This window comes from Stigmatopora nigra, chromosome 23 (genome assembly GCF_051989575.1).
Source record: "Stigmatopora nigra isolate UIUO_SnigA chromosome 23, RoL_Snig_1.1, whole genome shotgun sequence".
NCBI lineage: Eukaryota > Metazoa > Chordata > Actinopteri > Syngnathiformes > Syngnathidae > Stigmatopora > Stigmatopora nigra.
Window position 1 is genome coordinate 878,394 of NC_135530.1, and position 19,933 is coordinate 898,326.

The 19,933-nt window shown below is 56.5% G+C and overlaps 8 protein-coding genes across 12 annotated transcripts; 6 read left to right on the plus strand and 2 right to left on the minus strand.

Annotated features, from left to right (window-relative positions):
- Positions 1 to 155: 155 nt before the first annotated feature.
- On the plus strand, positions 156 to 3,348 carry dennd6b (DENN/MADD domain containing 6B). Its single transcript, XM_077709245.1, has 18 exons — positions 156 to 368; positions 568 to 606; positions 672 to 714; positions 783 to 895; positions 964 to 1,044; positions 1,105 to 1,210; positions 1,281 to 1,360; positions 1,435 to 1,571; positions 1,644 to 1,766; positions 1,833 to 1,928; positions 2,010 to 2,179; positions 2,257 to 2,321; positions 2,385 to 2,474; positions 2,550 to 2,603; positions 2,666 to 2,775; positions 2,833 to 2,935; positions 2,995 to 3,069; positions 3,139 to 3,348. Exons 1-18 carry the CDS (start codon positions 255 to 257, stop codon positions 3,259 to 3,261), a joined length of 1,722 nt encoding a protein of 573 aa, XP_077565371.1. The 5' UTR covers positions 156 to 254; the 3' UTR covers positions 3,262 to 3,348.
- Positions 3,345 to 6,275, minus strand: gcc1 (GRIP and coiled-coil domain containing 1). Of its 3 annotated transcripts, none has more exons than XM_077709244.1 (4): positions 5,581 to 6,275; positions 4,671 to 5,517; positions 4,240 to 4,605; positions 3,345 to 4,150 (listed from the first exon to the last, which is right to left on the minus strand). In XM_077709244.1, exons 2-4 carry the CDS (start codon positions 5,361 to 5,363, stop codon positions 3,404 to 3,406), a joined length of 1,806 nt encoding a protein of 601 aa, XP_077565370.1. In that variant the 5' UTR covers positions 5,364 to 5,517; positions 5,581 to 6,275; the 3' UTR covers positions 3,345 to 3,403. The 3 variants fall into 3 exon arrangements, with proteins under 3 accessions (XP_077565370.1, XP_077565369.1, XP_077565368.1); XM_077709243.1 differs by having other exon boundaries at positions 4,671 to 5,534; XM_077709242.1 differs by having other exon boundaries at positions 4,671 to 6,275.
- LOC144181025 (ADP-ribosylation factor 4) lies at positions 5,768 to 7,413 on the plus strand. The gene is made up of 6 exons (XM_077709251.1): positions 5,768 to 6,128; positions 6,428 to 6,508; positions 6,572 to 6,681; positions 6,775 to 6,846; positions 6,907 to 7,032; positions 7,101 to 7,413. The coding sequence occupies exons 1-6, from the start codon at positions 6,062 to 6,064 to the stop codon at positions 7,185 to 7,187; spliced, it is 543 nt and encodes a 180-aa protein (XP_077565377.1). The 5' UTR covers positions 5,768 to 6,061; the 3' UTR covers positions 7,188 to 7,413.
- Positions 7,414 to 7,470: 57 nt separating this feature from the next.
- lamtor4 (late endosomal/lysosomal adaptor, MAPK and MTOR activator 4) lies at positions 7,471 to 8,390 on the minus strand. The gene is made up of 4 exons (XM_077709254.1): positions 8,283 to 8,390; positions 8,103 to 8,186; positions 7,741 to 7,858; positions 7,471 to 7,666 (listed from the first exon to the last, which is right to left on the minus strand). The coding sequence occupies exons 1-4, from the start codon at positions 8,283 to 8,285 to the stop codon at positions 7,569 to 7,571; spliced, it is 303 nt and encodes a 100-aa protein (XP_077565380.1). The 5' UTR covers positions 8,286 to 8,390; the 3' UTR covers positions 7,471 to 7,568.
- Positions 8,391 to 8,568: 178 nt separating this feature from the next.
- Positions 8,569 to 9,596, plus strand: atp6v1f (ATPase H+ transporting V1 subunit F). The gene is made up of 2 exons (XM_077709253.1): positions 8,569 to 8,841; positions 9,270 to 9,596. Exons 1-2 carry the CDS (start codon positions 8,684 to 8,686, stop codon positions 9,469 to 9,471), a joined length of 360 nt encoding a protein of 119 aa, XP_077565379.1. The 5' UTR covers positions 8,569 to 8,683; the 3' UTR covers positions 9,472 to 9,596.
- A 163-nt stretch (positions 9,597 to 9,759) lies between these two features.
- Positions 9,760 to 10,741, plus strand: LOC144181026 (uncharacterized). The gene is made up of 4 exons (XM_077709252.1): positions 9,760 to 9,996; positions 10,067 to 10,153; positions 10,387 to 10,497; positions 10,573 to 10,741. The coding sequence occupies exons 1-4, from the start codon at positions 9,929 to 9,931 to the stop codon at positions 10,694 to 10,696; spliced, it is 390 nt and encodes a 129-aa protein (XP_077565378.1). The 5' UTR covers positions 9,760 to 9,928; the 3' UTR covers positions 10,697 to 10,741.
- Positions 10,742 to 10,755: 14 nt separating this feature from the next.
- Positions 10,756 to 13,527, plus strand: irf5 (interferon regulatory factor 5). The gene is made up of 8 exons (XM_077709246.1): positions 10,756 to 10,970; positions 11,056 to 11,279; positions 11,447 to 11,621; positions 11,688 to 11,798; positions 12,091 to 12,279; positions 12,356 to 12,745; positions 12,818 to 12,936; positions 13,024 to 13,527. The coding sequence occupies exons 1-8, from the start codon at positions 10,946 to 10,948 to the stop codon at positions 13,192 to 13,194; spliced, it is 1,404 nt and encodes a 467-aa protein (XP_077565372.1). The 5' UTR covers positions 10,756 to 10,945; the 3' UTR covers positions 13,195 to 13,527.
- Positions 13,528 to 13,983: 456 nt separating this feature from the next.
- tnpo3 (transportin 3) lies at positions 13,984 to 19,808 on the plus strand. 3 transcript variants are annotated; one of them, XM_077709239.1, is made up of 23 exons: positions 13,984 to 14,243; positions 15,070 to 15,270; positions 15,402 to 15,475; positions 15,561 to 15,717; positions 15,821 to 15,961; positions 16,036 to 16,211; positions 16,281 to 16,419; positions 16,480 to 16,626; positions 16,694 to 16,801; positions 16,881 to 16,972; positions 17,046 to 17,185; positions 17,264 to 17,455; positions 17,529 to 17,620; positions 17,695 to 17,771; positions 17,849 to 17,909; positions 17,972 to 18,112; positions 18,182 to 18,298; positions 18,373 to 18,467; positions 18,549 to 18,705; positions 18,794 to 18,961; positions 19,040 to 19,152; positions 19,229 to 19,285; positions 19,348 to 19,808. In XM_077709239.1, exons 1-23 carry the CDS (start codon positions 14,124 to 14,126, stop codon positions 19,349 to 19,351), a joined length of 2,769 nt encoding a protein of 922 aa, XP_077565365.1. In that variant the 5' UTR covers positions 13,984 to 14,123; the 3' UTR covers positions 19,352 to 19,808. The 3 variants fall into 3 exon arrangements, with proteins under 3 accessions (XP_077565365.1, XP_077565367.1, XP_077565366.1); XM_077709241.1 differs by having other exon boundaries at positions 17,529 to 17,602; XM_077709240.1 differs by having other exon boundaries at positions 16,039 to 16,211.
- The last annotated feature ends 125 nt before the right edge of the window (positions 19,809 to 19,933 follow it).

Below are 19,933 nucleotides of genomic sequence, written 5' to 3' on the forward strand. Positions count from 1 at the left end.
CTGTACTTAATAAATTGGGTTAAATCGGGGTTCTGCAGTCACAAAACGGGAATAGGAACATTTTATTGGATCAGAGGGAGGAGGAAAAGGATGCAGCCATCCCTGCGTTTTCTCTTGTCATTGCGCCTGCTCGCCACCAGAGAGCGACCTAACCGAGACGAGCTTTGTTTTTACATCGCCACTTCCGGCCGCTCACATCGCTACGCACCTGCTCCTCATCACATCGTCACACACACGCGTCGTCGTCGGTCGCGATGGAGCCGGCGGACGAGCTCGAAGCAGAATCCCGTCCGTGGGACCGCTTGTCGTCCTGGCTGGAGTGCGTGTGCGTGGTCACCTTTGACCTGGAGCTCGGACAAGCCATCGAGGTTGGTGGAGCTCTTTATCTTCTTCCAAATAATATCTTTGTATCTTTGCCAGAGCATAACAACCAAAACACAAGCAATTCAGTGAGCTTCTCCTGGATTTCTTGCGTCTTGGAACATGTTTTTGTTCCTCTCCGCTAAGCTAGCCAACAAGTAGACACGTACAGGACGTTGACACTAGGATTTGTTGTTTTGTCCACAGTCGGTGTACCCACCCGGTGTCAAGTTGACCGAAAAGGAGGTGAGCGACAAAGCCGGACTTTTTCCCTTTCCGGTGAGACTCATCACCCGCTTGTGGTCCCCCAGAAAAGCAGCCTATGCTACCTGTCTTTCCCGGACTCCTACTCAGGTAAACCAACGCTGGACCGACCGCATCGTCCACGAAAAAGCGCTCACCGGGCGGGGTTCCTTCCTCAGGATGCTTAGGAGATACGCGCTTCAGCTTCAGGATGCGCCAGTCGGTCGGCCGGCGACGGCGCCGGCGTCCCACGGACGAGGCTTACGACCGGGACGCCCCCGCCGCCCTGCAGGTGAGCCCTCGACCTGAGACACGGCAGGAGAACTGGGCGATGGCCAGCTGCGCTTTGCGACTTCTCAGATGGAAGCCTCGCACTTCTACGGCTACGTTTACTTCCGCCAAGTCAAGGATGCGTCGGTCAAGCGGGGGTACTTCCAGAAGGTCAGTTGTGGGAACGCGATGAGGTCGTCTTCGTGACTCACTCTGCGCCATTTTTTTCAGTCCCTGGTCATTCTCTCTCGGCTGCCATTCGTCCGTCTCTTTCACGCTGTCCTGAGCGCCATCGCGCCCAACTTCTTTGCGGAGGCCGAGTCCTGCCTTCAGACGGGTGAGCTGGTCGCCCCACGCCGCTGCCACTACCATGGCCCAAATCTGAGCGTTTGTGTCCGGGCACGCAGCGTGCCAACAGATGGACGGATGGCCTCGGCCGGCCGCCGGGCTGCTCGCCGACCTCCCGCTGATGGGCTCCGTCCTGAGGGTGAGGCCACGGACCGGGAACACCGGCTCCTCGGCGCCATTCCTCTGGTTTTTCCTTCTTTTTGTCGTCCTCAGGTGCGGATTCCTAGCCGGAACGACAAACCGGGAAGTCTGTCGCCGCTGGCCTCCATGGAGGAGGAGGAGGTGGTGGCGGCCAACGCGTCGCCAACGCTGACGGCGCTTCCTTCCGTCCACCAGCCTGACCTCTTCAGGTGCGCCGGCACGGGAGCGACGGGCTTTCCCGGCCGCTGACCTTTGACCTTTGCCCCTTGCCCTTTGCCCAGATGCTTCCAGTCGCTCCTGATCCACACACAGATGCTGTGGGAATTGGTCTTGCTGGGCGAGCCGCTGGCCGTGGTGGCGCCGTCTCCCGCCGTTTCGTCGGAAACCGTCTTGGCGCTCGTCAGGTAACCGATGCGCCGGTCCCGTGGTGAACGTTATGGGATGTGACGAAGACGACTATGTGGCCTCAGCTCCATCGCGCCGCTCAAGTTCTGCTGCGACTTCCGGCCCTACTTCACCGTCCACGACAGCGAGTTCCGAGAATTCACCACCAAGACGCAAGCGCCGTGAGTAGGCCGGTCGATGGGGCCCACCTCATCGGGCCCGCCTCATCTCACCGGCTATGCCCTTTTCCCCTCCCCTTTCAGGCCCAGCGTCATCCTGGGGGTGACCAACCCCTTCTTCGTCAAGACCTTTCACAACTGGCCGCACGTCCTGCGACTGGGGGAGAGCGCCGAGGTCTCGCCAGGCGAGGATGTCCCCAAGCAGCTCAGGATCAAGAAAGTGGCCAAACTCAAGACGCTGGACGGCAAAGCAGGTCGGCGTTCACCCGCTCCGCCGCTCGGGTTCCGCCTCGGGCTCACGTGGCGTTCCTCCCTCCCTCCCTCCCCGTAGGAGTCTTCACGGCCTACAAGAGCTTTCTCCTCAAGGACAAGGTCCTGGTCAAACGGGTGCTGAAGGTGAGGGCGCCGCCAGATCACGGCGAGCTGCAATTTCCAAAGCGGGGCTGTGCGTCTCGACAGGGGATCCAGAGGCGACGCCCCCCGGAAGTGCAGAGCGCCATTTTGAGGCGCCATTTTCTGGAGCTGACTCAGAGCTTCATCATCCCGCTGGTAAGAACCCCCACCATGGCAAAACTTTGAAGTAAGTCTGTGGACGCTACGCTTTGACCTTTCCCCTTTTGGTAGGAGCGTTACATGGCCAGCCTGATGCCACTACAAAGGTCGGTGACCCCCTGGAAGGTAAAAAAGCCATGTCCACCGCGCCCCACTTGCCGCAAGCGCCGACTCCGGCTTCTGCGCAGACGCCCCCGCAGATCCGTCCCTTCAGCCAGGACGATTTCGTGTCCAGCCTGGATCGCGGCGGCCCCCGGCTGACCTCGGCGCTGCGGGGCGATTGGACGGGGCTGTACAGGTAAACCCCGCCCTGGCGTCCGGCACCGCCCCCCCTTCTGATTGGCGTCGCCCGCAGGAAGTTTTTCAAGTCCCCCAACTTCGACGGCTGGTACCGCCACCGCCACGGGGAGATGACGCGTAAACTGGAGAGCCTCCACCTGGAGGCCGTCTGCGAAGCTGTGAGTGGTCGCCGCCGCGGTCAATTGGAAGTTCGACGGACTGACCGGCCTGTGCTCAGGATCTGCCGGCGTGGACCCGGGACAAGTCGGAGGTGGAAATCGTGGACCTGGTGGTGAAGCTTCGGGAGAAAGTGGTGAGTCCTCCTCCGCCGCTCCAAACGAAAACCGGACCCGACTGGACTCACCCGCCTCATTCACCCCAGAGCAAAGCGAGGAGGCGGCAGCTGCAGGTGCGAGAGGACCTCCTGGCCAAGCTACGGTCTTTGATCGAGACCATCGTCGGCACGCTGCCCAAAGACCTCCAAGAAGTCCTGGAGACGCAGTGAGGCACCCACCGACCGACCAAGAACGCCGACCCGAATGGACTTTTTGTAAAAAATTCATGAGTAAAGGATGAAGACACACGCCATTGAGTGAATGTGAAGTATATTTATTCCGGCATTTGACGGCGCCGGCGCCTGAGCCCGGTCATCTTTTGCGTACGCCCCACCACGGCGTGCCCTGCTGCTGCCTCAGCACGCAATGTTTCTCCTGCGGGCTGAAGTGCAGGATGCTCAGAATGGCGTCCAGCGTCTGGCGCCGCCCCCCGGCGTCAGGCAGCGTCAGGAATTTGTAGATGACATTTTTCAGGTACTCCACGTTGGCGCCCTCGCGCTTGTGCTCCCGCGCCGTCTCGTCCAGCCGCGCCCTCAGCTCCAGCGTCTCCTCCTGGCGCCGGCGGGCCTCGTCGGCCAGATGCCCGCGCGCCCGCCGGAGGTCGTCCTCCGACAGCCGCTTCTGCCGCCGCAGCGACTCCGCCTCCGCTTCCTTTCTGGCCAGCTGCTCGGCGTAGAGGAGCGGCGCGGGCCAGGGGCAGACCCCCCCGGCACCGCTCAGCTCCTCTTCCGACGGCGAGGGGGCCTCGGGCGCGGCGGCCACCCGGAGGAGCTCCAGCTGGTGGTCCTTATCGTCCAGGAGCGCCGCCGTCCGTTGGCGCTGCTTGCGCAGCTCGGCGTCCAGACGCTGCAGCTCGTCGCGGCGCGCCGCCGCCTCGCGCTCCGCCTCCTGCCGGCGTTCCTGCAACAGCGCCGCCGCGCGCCGCTTCTCCTCCCGGAGCTGTTCGCGGTGAGAGGCGGCGGCCTCGTCGCTCTCCAGACGCAGCTTGACGTACTTCTCCCGGAGCTCCTCCAGCTGCCGACGGAAGCGCCCGTCGTCCTCCACGTCCTGGGGCGTGGCCTGTCGAAGGGACACACGTTAGTCTTCCAAGAGGCTTTCCCGAATGGAGTCGGCCCCCCCGAAGAAGGCTAACCGGGCTTTGCGCCTACCTTGGCTCGGCGCTTGTAGCCCTCCAATTCTTCCTTGAGCCGCCTGAGCTCGTCACGGAGATGCCCGGAAGGGTCGTCGTCGGACTCGGCCGCCTCGTTATTCTTCTGGGCGGTGAGCAGCAGCTTCTTCACCTTGTCCAACTTGTCCCTCAGCGCCACATCTGGATGTGAATCGTTCGCCAAAGGCTCCGGCGGCGGCATCGTCTTCTCCGCATCCCGACGTGCCACCTGTTCACGCAGCGTCTGAGCCTCACGCTGCTCCAGCCGGCGGGCTTTCTCGCAAGCGCCCAGAAGATCGGACAGCTCCGTCACGCGCTGCTCCAGAACGGCCACCCGGAGCTCGGCGGCGTGAGCGCGAGCCTCTTCCTGGAGCACCCACAGGCCACCCAAGTTAGGTCAGGGCGGCGGAACCCAACCCGGGAGCTACTCACCGCGGCGGAATCCGCTCTCTCCTCTCCCTCCTCTCCCTCCTCTCCTCCGGCCCCGCGAGGGTCCGCCTCCAGGCGTAGCTCGGCATCCCGTCGCAGCTGGCGTTCCCGGCACAGCAGCTCTTGCAACTCCTGGAGCTGCAGCAAGCGCTCGCTCTCCTCTTGCCGGCGCTCGTGGCACTCGGCCAGCAGGCGGCTTCGGCTCTCGGCCAGCTGCCCCCGCAGGTCCCCCGTCTCGCTCTGGAAGCGTCGGTCGGCGTCCGCCAGACGCTCCCGCAGCTCGTCGGCCTCCCGCTTCAGTTGCCGCCTGTCGGCCCGAAAGCCGGCCTCCATGCGAGACTTCTCCTGCGTGACTGTGGTCAAAGCCCCGGCGAGGGTGTCCAGTCGGTTCTCCGGACAGACTTCCGTGTCAGCGGCAAGGTCACTCTGGGCGCCGTTGCCGGCGGCGACCGGCTCGGTGGCATCGTCTCCACCTTCCCCGTGGTCCCGAAGGACGGGACGGGAGTCCCGGGATGCACTCAGTGCCTCCAGACTGGCCTCCAGGGCCTCTTTTTCCTTGAGCAGACCTTTGTAGGCATGGACCAGGTCCTTGAAGCGGCTCTGATACTGGGTCAGCTGCTTCTTCTGGGACTCGAGCGTTTCCAGGAGCTCTTTCCTGCCGGGGCCGCCCCCAAAAGTCATCCCAAACTTCTCCATGATCGTGTCAAATACGACTAAAGAGTCATTTTGGAATCCCACGCTAAATGGTCGAGTGAGACGCACCGTTTCAAAAATGCAGCTTTTGTGGCCGCGCTGTATTTATCGTCATTGGAACTTTTTCCAGTACTTGAGAGGAAGTGACACCGACCCCCTTGCAAAGTAAAATGGCTTCATTGAATGGAAGATGGCAAAGCAGCGCTAACCCTGACCTTACCTTCCGATAGGAGCGTTGTGTTTGGCCGCGTCATTTATTCCAAGTGAAGGAATGACGAGCCTTCAAAAAGCGCCCTGGAGGTGTCTCCAAATGAAGCAAGGGCCGCCATGTTGTTGTCTGGAGCCGGAAGTGACATTGGTGACACCGTGTCGACGTCGACTTTCCACGAAATGATTCGAGCGCGCCCCCCCTCCAAAAAAACGTTCCGGCAAAACCGGACGGGAGCGATGCCGATACTTTGGGCGAGGGACGACAAAAACGAGAAAGTCTTGTTCGTGGAGGAACCGACGCGCTTTTGACAGTTGAGTGTCGTCACTTCCGTGTCGACCCAGACGTGGCAAGCACAGCGACGACGGCGACGGAAGAAGGAAAGAGAAGGGAGGAAAAGAGAGGAAGAGCTCCGAGCTTTTGAGCTTGAGCTTGTGGCCGCTTTCCGGCTCAGGCTTCGACGCCAACCGAGGCGACACTAGCGCTCGTCAACATGGGTCTAACCATCTCGTCGCTCTTTTCCAAGTTCTTCGGCAAGAAGCAAATGCGAATACTGATGGGTGAGCGCGCCGCCGTCACTAGCTAAGCTAACCCAAAAGAAGCTAAACCAGGCTAAGATAAATTAGCCTATATTGAGCTAAGCTAGGCTAAGCTAAACTAAAGGAGCCTAGCCGAGTCGCCGGCTGCGAGACCCCAAGATAATGAGCGAGCTCGGGCGACCGCCGTGGCTTTTCTTATATCATTGTTCAAAAAAAACGTAACGGGAGTTGACCAGGGCGTGCTGGCGTTTGACTGGACGGAGCCTTTGACGGCAACTCTCCGTGACTTTGCTTTGTTTTGTTGGCTTGTCGCCTGACAGTGGGTCTGGACGCAGCTGGGAAAACCACCATTTTGTACAAACTCAAGCTCGGAGAGATCGTCACCACCATTCCGACCATCGGTGAGCACGACGGCAGCGTCCAAATGGGACCAAATTCGAGGGAGCTTTTTCGATGTGTTTCAGGTTTCAACGTGGAGACGGTGGAGTACAAAAACATCTGCTTCACCGTTTGGGATGTGGGCGGCCAGGACAAAATAAGACCTTTATGGAGGCATTACTTCCAGAACACGCAGGTAAGGACCACACGAAGCGTTTTTGCCACGATTAGTCAAGTAGATGTCATAAAATATAAGATAACCAAGATAAGACCATAACCACTTGTGCAGGGTTTGATCTTCGTGGTGGACAGCAATGACCGAGATCGCGTGGCCGAGTCGGCGGAAGAACTGTGCAAAATGGTGAGTGACTCCAAGGCCTAGGCCCCGGCCCCCCGTTGACACTCCTTCCTCCGTGGACAGACCCAAGAGGATGACCTGAAGGAGGCGGCGCTGCTGGTCTTCGCCAACAAGCAGGACCTGCCCAACGCCATGGCCGCCAGTGAATTGACGGAAAAGCTGGGTCTGAACAACCTGCGTGGCCGCACTGTACGTATGGCGCTCCCTTTTACCTTTGCCCCCGAGCCACTGCTGACCCCTGACCTCTGTCCACGCAGTGGCACATGCAGGCGACCTGCGCCACTCAGGGGACGGGCTTGTACGAGGGCCTGGACTGGCTGTCCAACGAACTGGCCAAGCATTAGACAGGACAGGAAGGGGCGGCGTTGGCGGCCCGCAGGACTTTTCTCTTGTTTTTTTGTTTTAAATTATACACTCCAGCCGACCGGAGGTCACCCACCGAAGCGGCCATCTCCTCTTCTCGGCTTTTTCGTCTTTGTTTTCCTACGCATGTTCTGGGGGGAGGGGACTTGTTCTGTGAAAAATGGCCCTCCGTGCAATAAAGCTGTCCTCTTTGGGATGACGGGCCCACATGACCTCTCTTTGGCAATTATTTGACGCTTCCCAACCCAAAAAAAATAGGCTGACTAGTTTTCACAAGTTTATTTTTTATTATGATTGCACAAAATGACCTTTGACCCCACCCCCACTCTTGTTTACATTCTCGGCATCCAGCAAATGTCTCTTTAAGCGCTGACTGGCTCGTGCTGGTTGTTCTGACGTTTGACCACAAAGACTTTCTGACCCGAAACGGTCACCGTCAGAACAAAGTCCTCCAAGACCACTGAGGAGAAACAGGGAGGGACGATTGTTTATATTCCTAGGCTCAACAGACGGTGGCAGCTGGGCTTTCCTCACCCGACAAGCGTTTGAAGGGCACATCGGCCGACCCCGCCAATCGGAAGCGACTGGCAGTGCGGACCATCTGCATCATGACGCCGGCTGTGTGTTCGTCGTTCTCCAGCTCGCCAGAAGACTGCAATGTGCCAAAAGGTGAGCAGCATTTCAAATATTCTAAACAATGCCATTTGAATCTAGAACTAAATACTTCATCTAAACCTGAAACATTAATATATAAGATCATGTCATTGGATTTAAATTAAATATTTTGTCCTGGGTTAAATATAACAAGTATAAAACTTATTTGAAGATATTATTGTTGTTGCAAAAAAAAAAAACACCCCACAATTGACGTTTGGAAAACATAGTTAGCTACTCACGGCCAGGACGCCGTCGTCGCTAAGGACCAGATAACCCAGCTGGTCCGGAATCCGCTCGAGACCGGCGATCAGCGCTTGCGTCGTCTGCGCCAGCGACACCGAGGACGATAAACAACAATAACCACGTCAAAAGCAAGGAAAAATAACAACAACAAAAACACTGGGCGACGCTAAGTTTACCATCCTTTCTTCTTCGCCACGGTTTCCGATTCACTTCCTAGTTTTTCACGTGACAGCGAGTGCTTCACGAACCTAGGAAAAAGCACAACTCGCCCCACCCGTTCCTCTTTTATTGATTAGTATGTAAAAAAATGAGTCAAACGTCAAGAATATGCGCTTGCAGTTGACATATTGACGTTCGGAATGAGAAAGGGGTGATTAATGTGTCTGTCCCTATTGTTCTATGTGAATAATTTGCAGGTTATCTCTTAATTTGCCTGTCAGACTCCGAACGGCAGGGGGTGCTCGCTCCTGCAGTTTTCTGGAACGAAGCGGAAGTGCAGCTTGGTTGACGCTCCGTCACAAGATCTTCCAGACGTCCATCCTTCGCTCGTCATTTTGGAAATCGCGAATATTTGGCAATGGCAGGTCGCGGCAAACTAATCGCCGTGATCGGCGACGAAGACACTTGCACTGGCTTCCTGCTTGGGGGGATCGGAGAACTCAACAAGAACCGAAAACCCAATTTCTTGGTGGTGGAGAAGGACACGAGCATCACGGAGATCGAGGAGACCTTCAAGTAAGTGACCCGTCTTGGAAATGGCTTCATGGCTTGACAGCACGACGACCTCACGAGTGAGTCAAAAGCCGCACTTTTGTTTTTGTTAACAGACAGCTAGGCTAAAACTACGTTCATTCTCCGCGGCCATAGTCACGTGATTCACACACGTGATACGCTGTAATCCTGATTGCGTTTTTTTTTTCTGTGGCTCCATCGTCGTTTGTTGACTAGTTGCTTTTCGGAACGCTTTATTTGGCCGCTAGCAAACATTCTTGCAGTAGTTACAGGCAATGAATGGAATATATTTATTTGCCATATCGCATCATATACACTAAATCTGCTGGAGTTTGGCCAATTTCCTCCCTTTCTATTATTTGGCGACCCGTGTTTTCGTTCCGAGACGCACGTGATGTATAGACATCTTATTTATTTTTTTGCACCGACAGAAGCTTCCTGTCTCGCAACGACATCGGCATCATCCTCATCAACCAGTTCATCGCCGAGATGATCCGCCACGCCATCGACGCGCACATGGAGTCAATCCCGGCCGTGCTGGAGATCCCCTCCAAGGAACACCCCTACGACGCGTCCAAGGATTCCATCCTGCGGCGTGCCAAGGGCATGTTCTCGGCCGACGACTTCCGATAAAAGCGCCAACGTTCTTTTTCCCGTCTTTGCGGTGGCCACCCCAAAAGCTCTTTGTTTGCCACCCCGTCAAAATGCTCTTCCCCGTCTCGTCCTTTAACTTATAAAGTCTTATCGACCGTCCTCAACTGGTCGTCCGTTGTCTTCTTTGTCACCCGGGACGGGGTCACTCGGTGGGTTGTCCACCGTGTCAACTGTAAGTATTTTATTTACTACGCGCCATATGATTGCTGCTGCGCAGAGAAGACAAGAGTATTGCGTAATTGCGCTCGCTCGCAGTTTAGTGGGAACATAGTAGAGAGGCTCGTTCAAGGTCGGCTTTTTCCGAGGGGAAGAGAAGACGAGTATCGATCCCGCGACCTACGGGTCGGGAGAGCCCACCACGTGACGCCACGGTACAAAAAGCGGCGAGCCGACGACGCAGGCGTTGGTTGTTGACTGGGCCGGCGTTGGCCGAGTCATGCCGTGCGTGCTGGTGTTGGTGGTGGGCGCCTTGGTTTGCACAGCTCCGCCTCCAGAAGCCAACGGGTGAGTAGTCCCACGAGATCCGCCCACGAGCTTCATCTTCTGGTCTGCACCTTGTCTCTCAAACCCACAGGTCGGACTGGTTTGGAAACCAGAGCCGACGTCTGGCCGACTCGGGGCGCTCCGTTCAATCCGACCGAGCCGACGACAATCCTGTGCGGTATGTATTTAGCGTGGCGTACGGACTGGGGCCAGTGGACTTTGTAAAGACCGTTTCCAAATCTTGTTGACTTTGAAGCGGTCAATAGAAGGCCGTGCCGCAAATGGGAAGTGCACATATAGATTTGCCAGGCTAGATTTGTCGTGTGCTAAAAGAAAAGTGGAGTGGAAAGGCAAAAAGATCTGCTTTCCACTTGACCCGGTTTCAGAAAGTGGCCATTATTTTTCCCTCAGCGTTTCTTTCAATCTGCCCGCACCGAACGTGACATCCCACGCGGTGGTTGCGGCACATGTGGAGTCCTTCAGACCCAACGTTACGTTAGACAACGTGGCAATATCTTTAAGGTGAGAAGAAAGAAAAACGTTGCTTTTTTGCTTTTGGACCACGTTTGACTTTAACCTGTCCGCCGCCTTGGCCAGCGTTTCGTCCAAAGGTTGCGGCCTGCCCACCTGCGTGTTGCACCAGCTCGGCTCCAAGCTTCAATTGGGCGACGAAGCGGCCGGCGACACTTTGTTCGATCCCTTCGGATTTGGCAAAAAATGACGAAAAAGTATGCTAAAAATCAATAAATGCGAAGTGGCAAGTGGCCGTCAGGATGTTTTTTTTTTGTTTTTTTTTATCGAGAAAATGTCACCATGACGAAATGACCATAACAAAAGCATGCAGTTCCGTCTTATTTGGCTAATCTGTAAAACAGGATGTAGCCCAGTTGATTTTGTCTTGTGAGTTTGTTCCCCCTTGACGAGCGGTCGCCGAGTGAAGTCGCTTTAAAGAGGAGGAGGAGGAGGAGTCATGAACGGGATCGGGAGCGCCACAGGTACGTAAAAAAGTCGCTTTTCCATACTCAAGTCCTCGCAATGGCCAAAAAAGTCAAAGTGTTTGCTTCTCTCTCCCTCCCCAAGCCGTGGGGGACCTTTGCCCCCAACGGCAGATTTCGCCGGACGCGCCGACGGTCACTGGACAGAATCCAAGAGTGCGCCTGAAGCCGTGGCTCTTGGCCCAAGTGGACAGCGGGCGCTTTGCCCATCTGGCCTGGCTGGACCCGGATCGCCGCCTCTTCCGGATCCCCTGGGAACACGCCACGCGGGCGGCACGGCCGGCGCACGGCGAATACACCATTTTCAAGGTTTGCTATTTGGGCCCTTGGAAACATGACACAGCACAAATGCTAATTTCACTTCCCTCTCTGTGAACGGCAACTTCTCGTTTGACTGACACGCTCATTTTCTCTTCCTGTCGTCGAGCGGAGCCGTGGGTTTTTTGACGCTTGACACCGCCCATCCCCTCCCGCAGGCGTGGGCGCTGGAGACGGGCAAGTTTCGGGAAGGCGTGGACGAGCCCGAACCGGCCAAGTGGAAAGCAAACCTGCGCTGCGCTCTAAACAAGAGCCGAGAGTTTGAGCTGAGGTTCGATGGCACCAAAGCCACGCCGCTTCAACCCTATAAAATTTACCAAGTGGTGAACGCGGGTGAGGCCTTGAATTTTTGCACGGTTGCCCCAATACTTGCCTGACGCAAAACTGTTTTCCTTTCAGATGCCGCCAACAACGATGAGGTATGGCGTTGCCGAAAAACCACCGTTTGTTCGGACTTCGCTGACGCCACCTTTCTCTTTCAGATGCCCAATCTCACCCAACTGACCATCGGTAAGTCCAACAACCGGACGTTTGGTCATCGGTCTTTTGGTCGCTGGTCAACAGTACTTAGATATTAAACATTACTTAGATATTAAACAGTACTTAGATATTAAAGAGTACTTAGATATGAAACAGTACTTAGATATTAAACTCTCTCTCATTTGACCAGCCACCAAAAGACCGGCGACCAAACGTCCGAGCACCGGTTACAAGGGTATATAAATATTAGGACGCAAAAACCGGAGGCACTCACAAAGTGTCCACGGAAAGCCTCCCACCATTTGTCCCGATGTCTCGTCAGACCCCGACGCCCCGGCCGTGGTCGGTCCTACCCTTGAGGATCCGGAGCAGTTAGGCGCGGTCGCCGGCACCCCCGAGCTCCGTCTCCGGGACCCCCAAACGCTTGATCCGATCAGCTTGGATCACCTGGGGGCGAGCGCCGTCATGCAGGCTCAGGCGGACCCGGCGGACCTGCTCGGCGCCATCCCATGTGAGTGAAGAAGACAATCGGGGTCACTACGACACCCCCGTGCCATTTCTTCCATTGCTTTGGTTCCCCACCGCAGCGACGGACCTGGATCTGAAGTTCCAGTACCGCGGCCGACCCGTGGGCTCCGTGACCGTCAGCGACCCGCGGGGGTGCCGGCTGTTCTACGGACAGCTGTGGCCCGACCCCCGGCAAGTGGACCTGTTCGGACCGGTGGACCTGCAGCAGGTGCCGTTTCCGGACCCTGCCGAGATCCCCGGACGGAAGCAACGCGCTTTCACCCAGGCCCTGCTGAACGTGATGGACCGGGGACTGGTCCTGGAGATCTGGGAGCAGGACGTCTACGCCGTCCGCCTCTGTCAGTGCAAGGTGTTCTGGTCCGGGCCGGGTTTTCCCCACCTGGGACGGCCCAATCAGCTGGAGAGGGAGAGGAGGGTGAAGATCTTCAGCCTGAGTGACTTCCTACAAGGTGACTAAACGTCCAAAAATGGCCGTCAAAACAAAAACACTGAAGGAAAGGGGTGATCTGGTACACCTTCAGGATTGATCTCGTACCAGAAGGGCGAAGCTCCCAATGTCCCCCCTCATGAGATGATCTTCTGCTTCGGGGAGGACTGGCCTGACGCCAAACCCAAGGAGAAGAAACTGATTGTGGTTCAGGTGCGTAATGGCTTCTTCCAAAGAAAAAAATGCTCATCCTTCAAATCCCTTTGCCCCGCCCACTTACCCACCCACCCACCCGCTCAGGTGATTCCGGTGGTGGCACGGATTCTCACCGAGATGTTCTCGGGAGAGCACAGCTGGTCCATCGATAGCATCCGACTGCAGATCTCTAACCCGAATCTGAAGGATCAGACGGTGGAGCATTTTAAGGAGATTCAGAGACTCCTTCAGAGTCAAAATCTCCAGGGGTCCTGAAGGACCTCCGTGGGGCCCGAGAACTGTTCTAGAGCCACTCCTTGTGCTCTTTATCCACACCCACGTGGGCGCCAACTAATCCCAAAAAATTATAATCACAATGTTAGTCTAACATGATAGTTTACTCTTGAGCCAGACATATTTACACGTTAAAAAACAAGTGGAACTAATGTTATGATTCAATCCTATTTCCAGTATTATCCAGTTAAAAATACACTTTTTGTTTATTTTCGTATTGCTACATCTCTTTTCTGCTATTTTGTGAAAATATCATCTGCTATTATTTTGTAGAGCACTTGAAAGTGAATTGAAATATATTTTACACTTGCCGAATGTATGTTTTTTTTTAAATGTATTTTTATTTTTTCCTGGAACTAGTTGTTCCGTTTGTGTTCAGTGCCGGTCGAGCAAAACGGTTACACGTGGGGAAACCCGTGATAATGTCGATCTAAGGCGAGACGTGTTATTCTCGCTGTTACCCAAAGGGCTTGGACACCCTCACTAGTCAGCCATCTTGAAGACAGAGTCGATTGAGCCTGTATACTTGGAAAGTGAGCTATTAATACATATTTCAAACCGTTTTTTACGCACACTTGGTACAGATAGCGTTAATGATAAAAATGAACATATTTCCCTTGATTGTAGCCACACGAATGCGTCTTGTTATAGTCGATATATCATTCAGGCAAGAGCTCGATTGATTTCAATTGAGAAGGATGCAATTCAGCGACGTCTTCTGCCACAAGATGGCCGTCGGTGAGTAGCCCCGCCGACTCCGCCTTAGCGCATCTATGCCACTGTACATATGACATCTTTGTGCGAGATGGCGGTCGGCGGCGGCGGCGCACACTCCATCTAATTTTGTCGCTAAGCGCAACGTTTGCCGCTTTTTTTTAGGGCCTGTCGACCTCCCGCTTCGGAAGCCAACGATGGAGGGGGGCAAACCGAGTCTGCCTCTCGTCTACCAGGCGATCCAGGCCCTGCACCATGACCCGGACACGGCCGGAAAGGAGCGAGCCTCGATGTGGCTAGGGGAGCTACAGACATCGGTAGGAAAATTGGTCTTTCCGCTCGGCGATAGGGGGTCGTTGGCCACCGTGGTTACTCGGACGGGTCGTCCGTGACTCCCTCCGGAACATTCCTTCCTGTTCGGTACCGCCGCTCTCAAAATGCGCAACGTTTTGGAGCCCGTTAGCATTGAAGCTAAGCTACTCGGCGAGCAAATGAATGAATCGCAAGGGAGGGAGACGCTCGCTAGCTTCTTGCTCGCCTGTCCGCCTAGACCGTCGTCAAGTTTACCAAAGTTCTTTTTGTGACTTTTGTTGCTTTGGGTGTCTGTTTTATCGTTTGCTGTACGCACGTTGTTGTGCCCTGCCTCCAAGCTAGCTCGTGAGCCTCGGCTAGCGCAACTATTCGGTGACGTAAGTCGACCCGCGCCCAAACACGCTCCGTCCAATTTCCTCGGTTCGACTTGTGTCGCTCGCAGGCACACACACCGGAGTCATCTTTCAGGTTGGAGCCGAGTGGTGGTGGTCGCCGCCCCTATTCGGTACTTTTCTGGGATACACGTGCAGGCAAATACTCTACTAGTCTCGTTCTACATCCAGGGCGCACCCCCTTCTTAATGACAACGAGTGACGTTCCGATGCTAAAATGCCGCTAAAAGTGGGTGGAATAGGCTGGAACCAAAGCGGCCGGGGACGCATCGGGTGGAGGGCGTCTCTGCGCGTCTCTGCACGTCTTTTGCGTCATTGTTATTGTTATTTTTGTTTTGCGCCGCGCCCCGTGGTTGCAGGATTTCAAGTTGGGGCTCGGTTTTAAGGCCAGGCGGACGTAAAGGATACTGAGGCAGACTCTCTGCTTTGGCCTTTGCAGATGTACGCGTGGGAGATCTCGGATCAGCTGTTGCAGCTCAAGCAGGACGAAGAGTCGTGCTACTTTGCCGCTCAGACCATGAAGATGAAGGTCCAGACTTCCTTCTACGAGCTTCCGCCCGATTCCCACAACGCCCTGCGGGACTCGCTGCTCTCTCACATCCAGAACCTCAAAGACCGGGCGCCCATGATCGTGACTCAGGTGCGTCCGAAATGGCTCGTGTAACGTTGGGATCAGATCGTGTTGGATTTTAAAAACAATGGCATTTCTTGGAAAGCCACTATCTGGACTATGTCTGACTTTTTTTGCTTTGTTTGTTTGTTTGTTTTTAGCTGGCTTTAGCCATCGCCGATCTGGCTCTTCAGATGGCGTCCTGGAAAGGATGCGTGCACACTCTAGTCGAAAAGTAAGAATTTTCAAAAAAAGTCTATTTGGTTTGGTAGGCCAGCGGACCGACCTCACCCACTTTGTCGACGCCCCCCCTGCCTCAGGTACAACGGCGACGTGGGCTCCATGCCCTTCCTGGTGGAGATCCTGACCGTGCTTCCCGAAGAGGTCCACAGTCGCTCGCTACGTATCGGAGCCAATCGGAGGACGGAGATTATCGAGGACTTGGCGTATTACTCGTCCACCGTGGTCACGCTTTTGGTTCGTCTGGGCTTTCCGGACGTCTCGCGGCCAAACGCCGATTGGTCCGTGACACGGAAAAGGTGGGAGGCCATCCCATCCCATTGTCTGTCTTCCATTTCAGGGCTCGTGCGTGGAAAAGACGGGTAGCGACGAGATGCTCATCAAGGTTTTCCGTTGTCTGGGGAGCTGGTTCAACCTGGGGGTCCTGGACAGTAACTTCATGGCCAGCAACCAGTTACTCATGTTCCTCTTCCAAGTCCTGGTGAGCCCAGCACTGGCCAAAGCGAGTCTATCTGATCGGATCCTAGTTTTCATGTCCTATTTCTTTCCTCGTAGCAGAGGGACGACACGTCCAGCAACCTCCACGAAGCGGCCGCCGACTGCGTGTGCTCCGCCCTCTACGCCATCGAGAACGTGGAGACCAACGCCACCTTGGCGCTTCAGCTTTTCCGGGGCGTGCAGACGCTGGAGACGGCCTACCACATGGCCGTGGCCCGCGAGGACCTGGACAAGTGAGGAGACCCCGAGCGAACGCCGTCACCCTCTGTGGCTCACGTCTCCAACCCCGCCCCCTTTTCCAGAGTTCTCAACTATTGCCGAATCTTCACCGAGCTGTGCGAGACCTTTTTGGAGACGACGGTCAGGACCCCGGGTCAAGGGATGGGAGACCTGAGGACGCTGGAGCTGCTGTTGATCTGCGCCGGGCACCCCCAGTACGAGGTAGGACCCACCGCCGGGTGGTGGACCCCGAAGCGTTCCTAACTGGACAACCTGTCGCAGGTGGTGGAGATCTCCTTCAACTTCTGGTACCGGCTGGGGGAAAACCTCTACAAGATCAACGACGTGGCGCTCCATACTGTTTTCCGGCCGTACATTCAGAGACTCCTGCACTGCTTGGCTCGGCATTGCCAGTTGGATCCGGATCACGTGAGTACCCGGCCGGGATGGCCGCCTGGGGCCCCGCCCCGCCGCTAAAAGCCCACGGCGTGTGCAGGAAGGAATTCCCGAGGAGACGGACGACTTTGGCGAGTTCAGGATCAGGGTTTCCGACCTGGTTAAAGACGTGATTTTCCTGGTGGGCTCCATGGAGTGCTTCTCCCAGGTAAAAAAACAGAACAAAACAACGTCTTTGTTACGGGGGCGTTGATCACGATGGATGTCTTTTTTTTTTGCGCCAACAGTTGTATTCTACCCTGAAAGACGGAAGCCCCTCTTGGGCAGTGACCGAAGCCGTTCTCTTCATCATGGCCGCCATCGCCAAAAGCGTCGACCCGTGAGCTCGTCGACGTCACGGGATCGTCCGACAGAGAGCGCGGCGGGCTAACCACTTCCCCACTTTGTTTCAGTGAAAACAACCCCACCCTCTTGGAGGTCTTGCAACAAGTGGTCTTGCTCCCGGAAGCCGTCCACACGGCCGTGCGCTACACCAGCATCGAGCTGGTGGGAGAAATGAGCGAGGTGGTGGACCGGAACCCCAGATTCCTGGGTGAGTCCGCGTGCCGCCCCCTTTTGTTTGCCCTTTTCTTCTTCTTTGGCCCGCTCAAGCCATGGACTTTGTGCTCAGACCCGGTGCTGAACTACCTGATGAAAGGCCTGAGAGAGAAGCCGCTAGCCTCGGCCGCCGCCAAGGCCATCCATAACATCTGCTCGGTGTGCCGGGACCACATGACTCAGCACTTCCAGGGTCTCCTGGACATCGCCCGCTCCCTGGACTCCTTTGCGCTCTCCACGGAGGCCGCCGTGGGGCTGCTGAAAGGTACGACAGACACGGCTTCCCCGCCACCCACGGCCATGAAAACAAGAGCATTTTTTCTTTCCACGGTCGACAGGAACGGCGCTGGTCCTGGGTCGTCTTCCTCTGGACAAGATTGCCGAGTGCCTGGGGGACCTCTGCGCCGTTCAGGTGGCCGCCCTCAAAAAGGTTCCGACCCTCACCCTTTGCCGGTCGCCCCCTCGGGGAACCCGCGACCAATCGCCTCCTTTTGGCCCTTCCAGCTCCTGTCGGAAGAATCCACCAACGGGCGATCGGCCGATCCCACCGTCTGGCTGGACCGACTGGCCGTCATCTTCAGGTAATTTCCCTCCATCTTTGGAGCCCGTTAGCATCCCGGCTAATGTACGCAAGGCTAGCTCTTTCTGTCTTCTTCAGACACACCAACCCCATCGTGGAGAACGGACAGACGCACCCCTGCCAGAAGGTCATCCAGGAGGTGAGAGAAGGACTCTCCCAAACCAAAGGAGCACAATGTCTCACTCCCACTGCCCCCCCCAGATCTGGCCCGTGCTGTCGGAGACGCTCAACGCCCATCAGGCGGACAACCGCATCGTGGAGCGATGTTGCCGCTGCCTCCGCTTTGCCGTGCGCTGCGTGGGCAAAGGATCGGCCTCCTTGCTCCAGCCGCTGGTCACACAGGTGGGAGGGTTGGGGTCACGGGAGTCCCGGCCTCGGGAGCCCCACCCGTTGACGCATTCCATCCCGCAGATGGTTAGCGTTTACCAGGTGCATCCGCACTCGTGCTTCCTGTACCTGGGCAGTATCCTGGTGGACGAGTACGGTATGGAAGAGGGCTGTCGGCAGGGCCTCCTGGACATGTTGCAGGTGGGGCGTCCGACCGTCCGTCCGATGTCGCCGCCGCCGCCTCGGTACTTACTCTTTGTGCCCCCCACCCCCAGGCATTGTGCATGCCCACCTTCCAGCTCTTGGAGCAGGCCAACGGCCTCATCAACCATCCGGACACGGTGGACGACCTCTTCAGACTGGCCACCAGGTGAGAGCCGTCCACCCGACGGTCGGCGACTGTCGGTAGGCCCGTGCCAGACACCCACCCCCCGTGTGTCCCGGCCTTCAGGTTCGTCCAACGGAGTCCCGTCACGCTGCTCGGCAGCGCCATCATCGTTCACATCATCCAGTGCGCCATCGCCGCCACCTCGCTGGACCACCGAGACGCCAACTGCAGCGTCATGAAGTTTGTGCGGGACCTGGTCCACACGGGCGTGGCCAACGACGTGAGGATGTCGGACGAGAGTGGCTCTTTTTTTTTTTTGAGAGCCCGTTGAAGATCTGTGTGGCCATTTTGTTGCCGCCCCCTCGCAGCACATGGACGACTTTGATCTGAGGAAGCGGCTGATCGCCCAGGCCATGGAGCAGCACGGCCAGCAGCTGGTCACGCAGCTCATGCACTCCTGCTGCTTCTGTTTGCCCGCGTACACGCTACCCGACATCGCAGAGGTCCTGTGGGAAGTCATGATGTTCGACCGGCCGGTGAGTCTCCGCCACCGCCACCGTTTTGGTCTAGGCCAACGTCAGCTAGCTTCTTAACGCACGCCTCCTCTGGCGCAGACCTTTTGCCGCTGGTTGGAGAGTGCGCTAAAGGGCTTGCCCAAGGAGACGTCGGGGGGCACCGTCACCGTCACGCACAAGCAGCTGACGGATTTTCACAAACAAGTCACCAGGTGAGCATCCGGCTCCGCCTCCCGCCGTTTGAAAGCGGCGCAATGCCAGAGTACTCGCTCCGCCTTCTCTTCGCAGTGCCGATGAATGTAAGCAAGTTTGCTGGGCCATCAGAGAGTTCACCAAACTATTCCGGTAAGTCGCGGCCCGTCCCGTTTTCCCGACAAATTCACTCATTGTAAACGTTCCTCCCGTAGGTAAAATGTCGCGAGAGGTGGAGAGGCAGCGGTCGCCAACGTCGGGACCCCCCCGACCTGGGTTCTGAAGGGGAGCGGGACGCGAGGCGGATGGATCCGGAAGACCGAGCGAACGGACGCACCCGCGGAAGGTGGTGGTGGTGGCGGCGGCGGCGGTGGCAGCGGCGGGCCGAGGGGCGGAGTTCACCAAGTGGACAAATGACATGGGCGCGCCTGCTCCGCCGTTTTAAAGAGAAACTTTATTTTTGGGATTTCGGCCGAGCTGTACAAAGAGCCAAAGGATGTCCCGCGGCTCCTGGGGGGAAAGAGGACGTCGTTGTCGTCTTTTAATTTTTCTTTCTTTTCCGTTGAGTTGTTTTGCTGGAAAAAAAAGGACAGTGTCCACTCCGGGACAGAGTGACACTCGGAGTCCCCGTGGACGCCGCGTTGCCTTGTCGAGAATAAACAGCTGAAACAACAAATGTACTTGTCAAGTTTCCAAGACGTTACGTCTTTTGACTTCTGTTTGAATTGACATCGTATCGCTAGTGGTAAATACCCATTTAATAGTCTCCAAATGTGTCCTCCCCACCCCTGTAATTTCTGC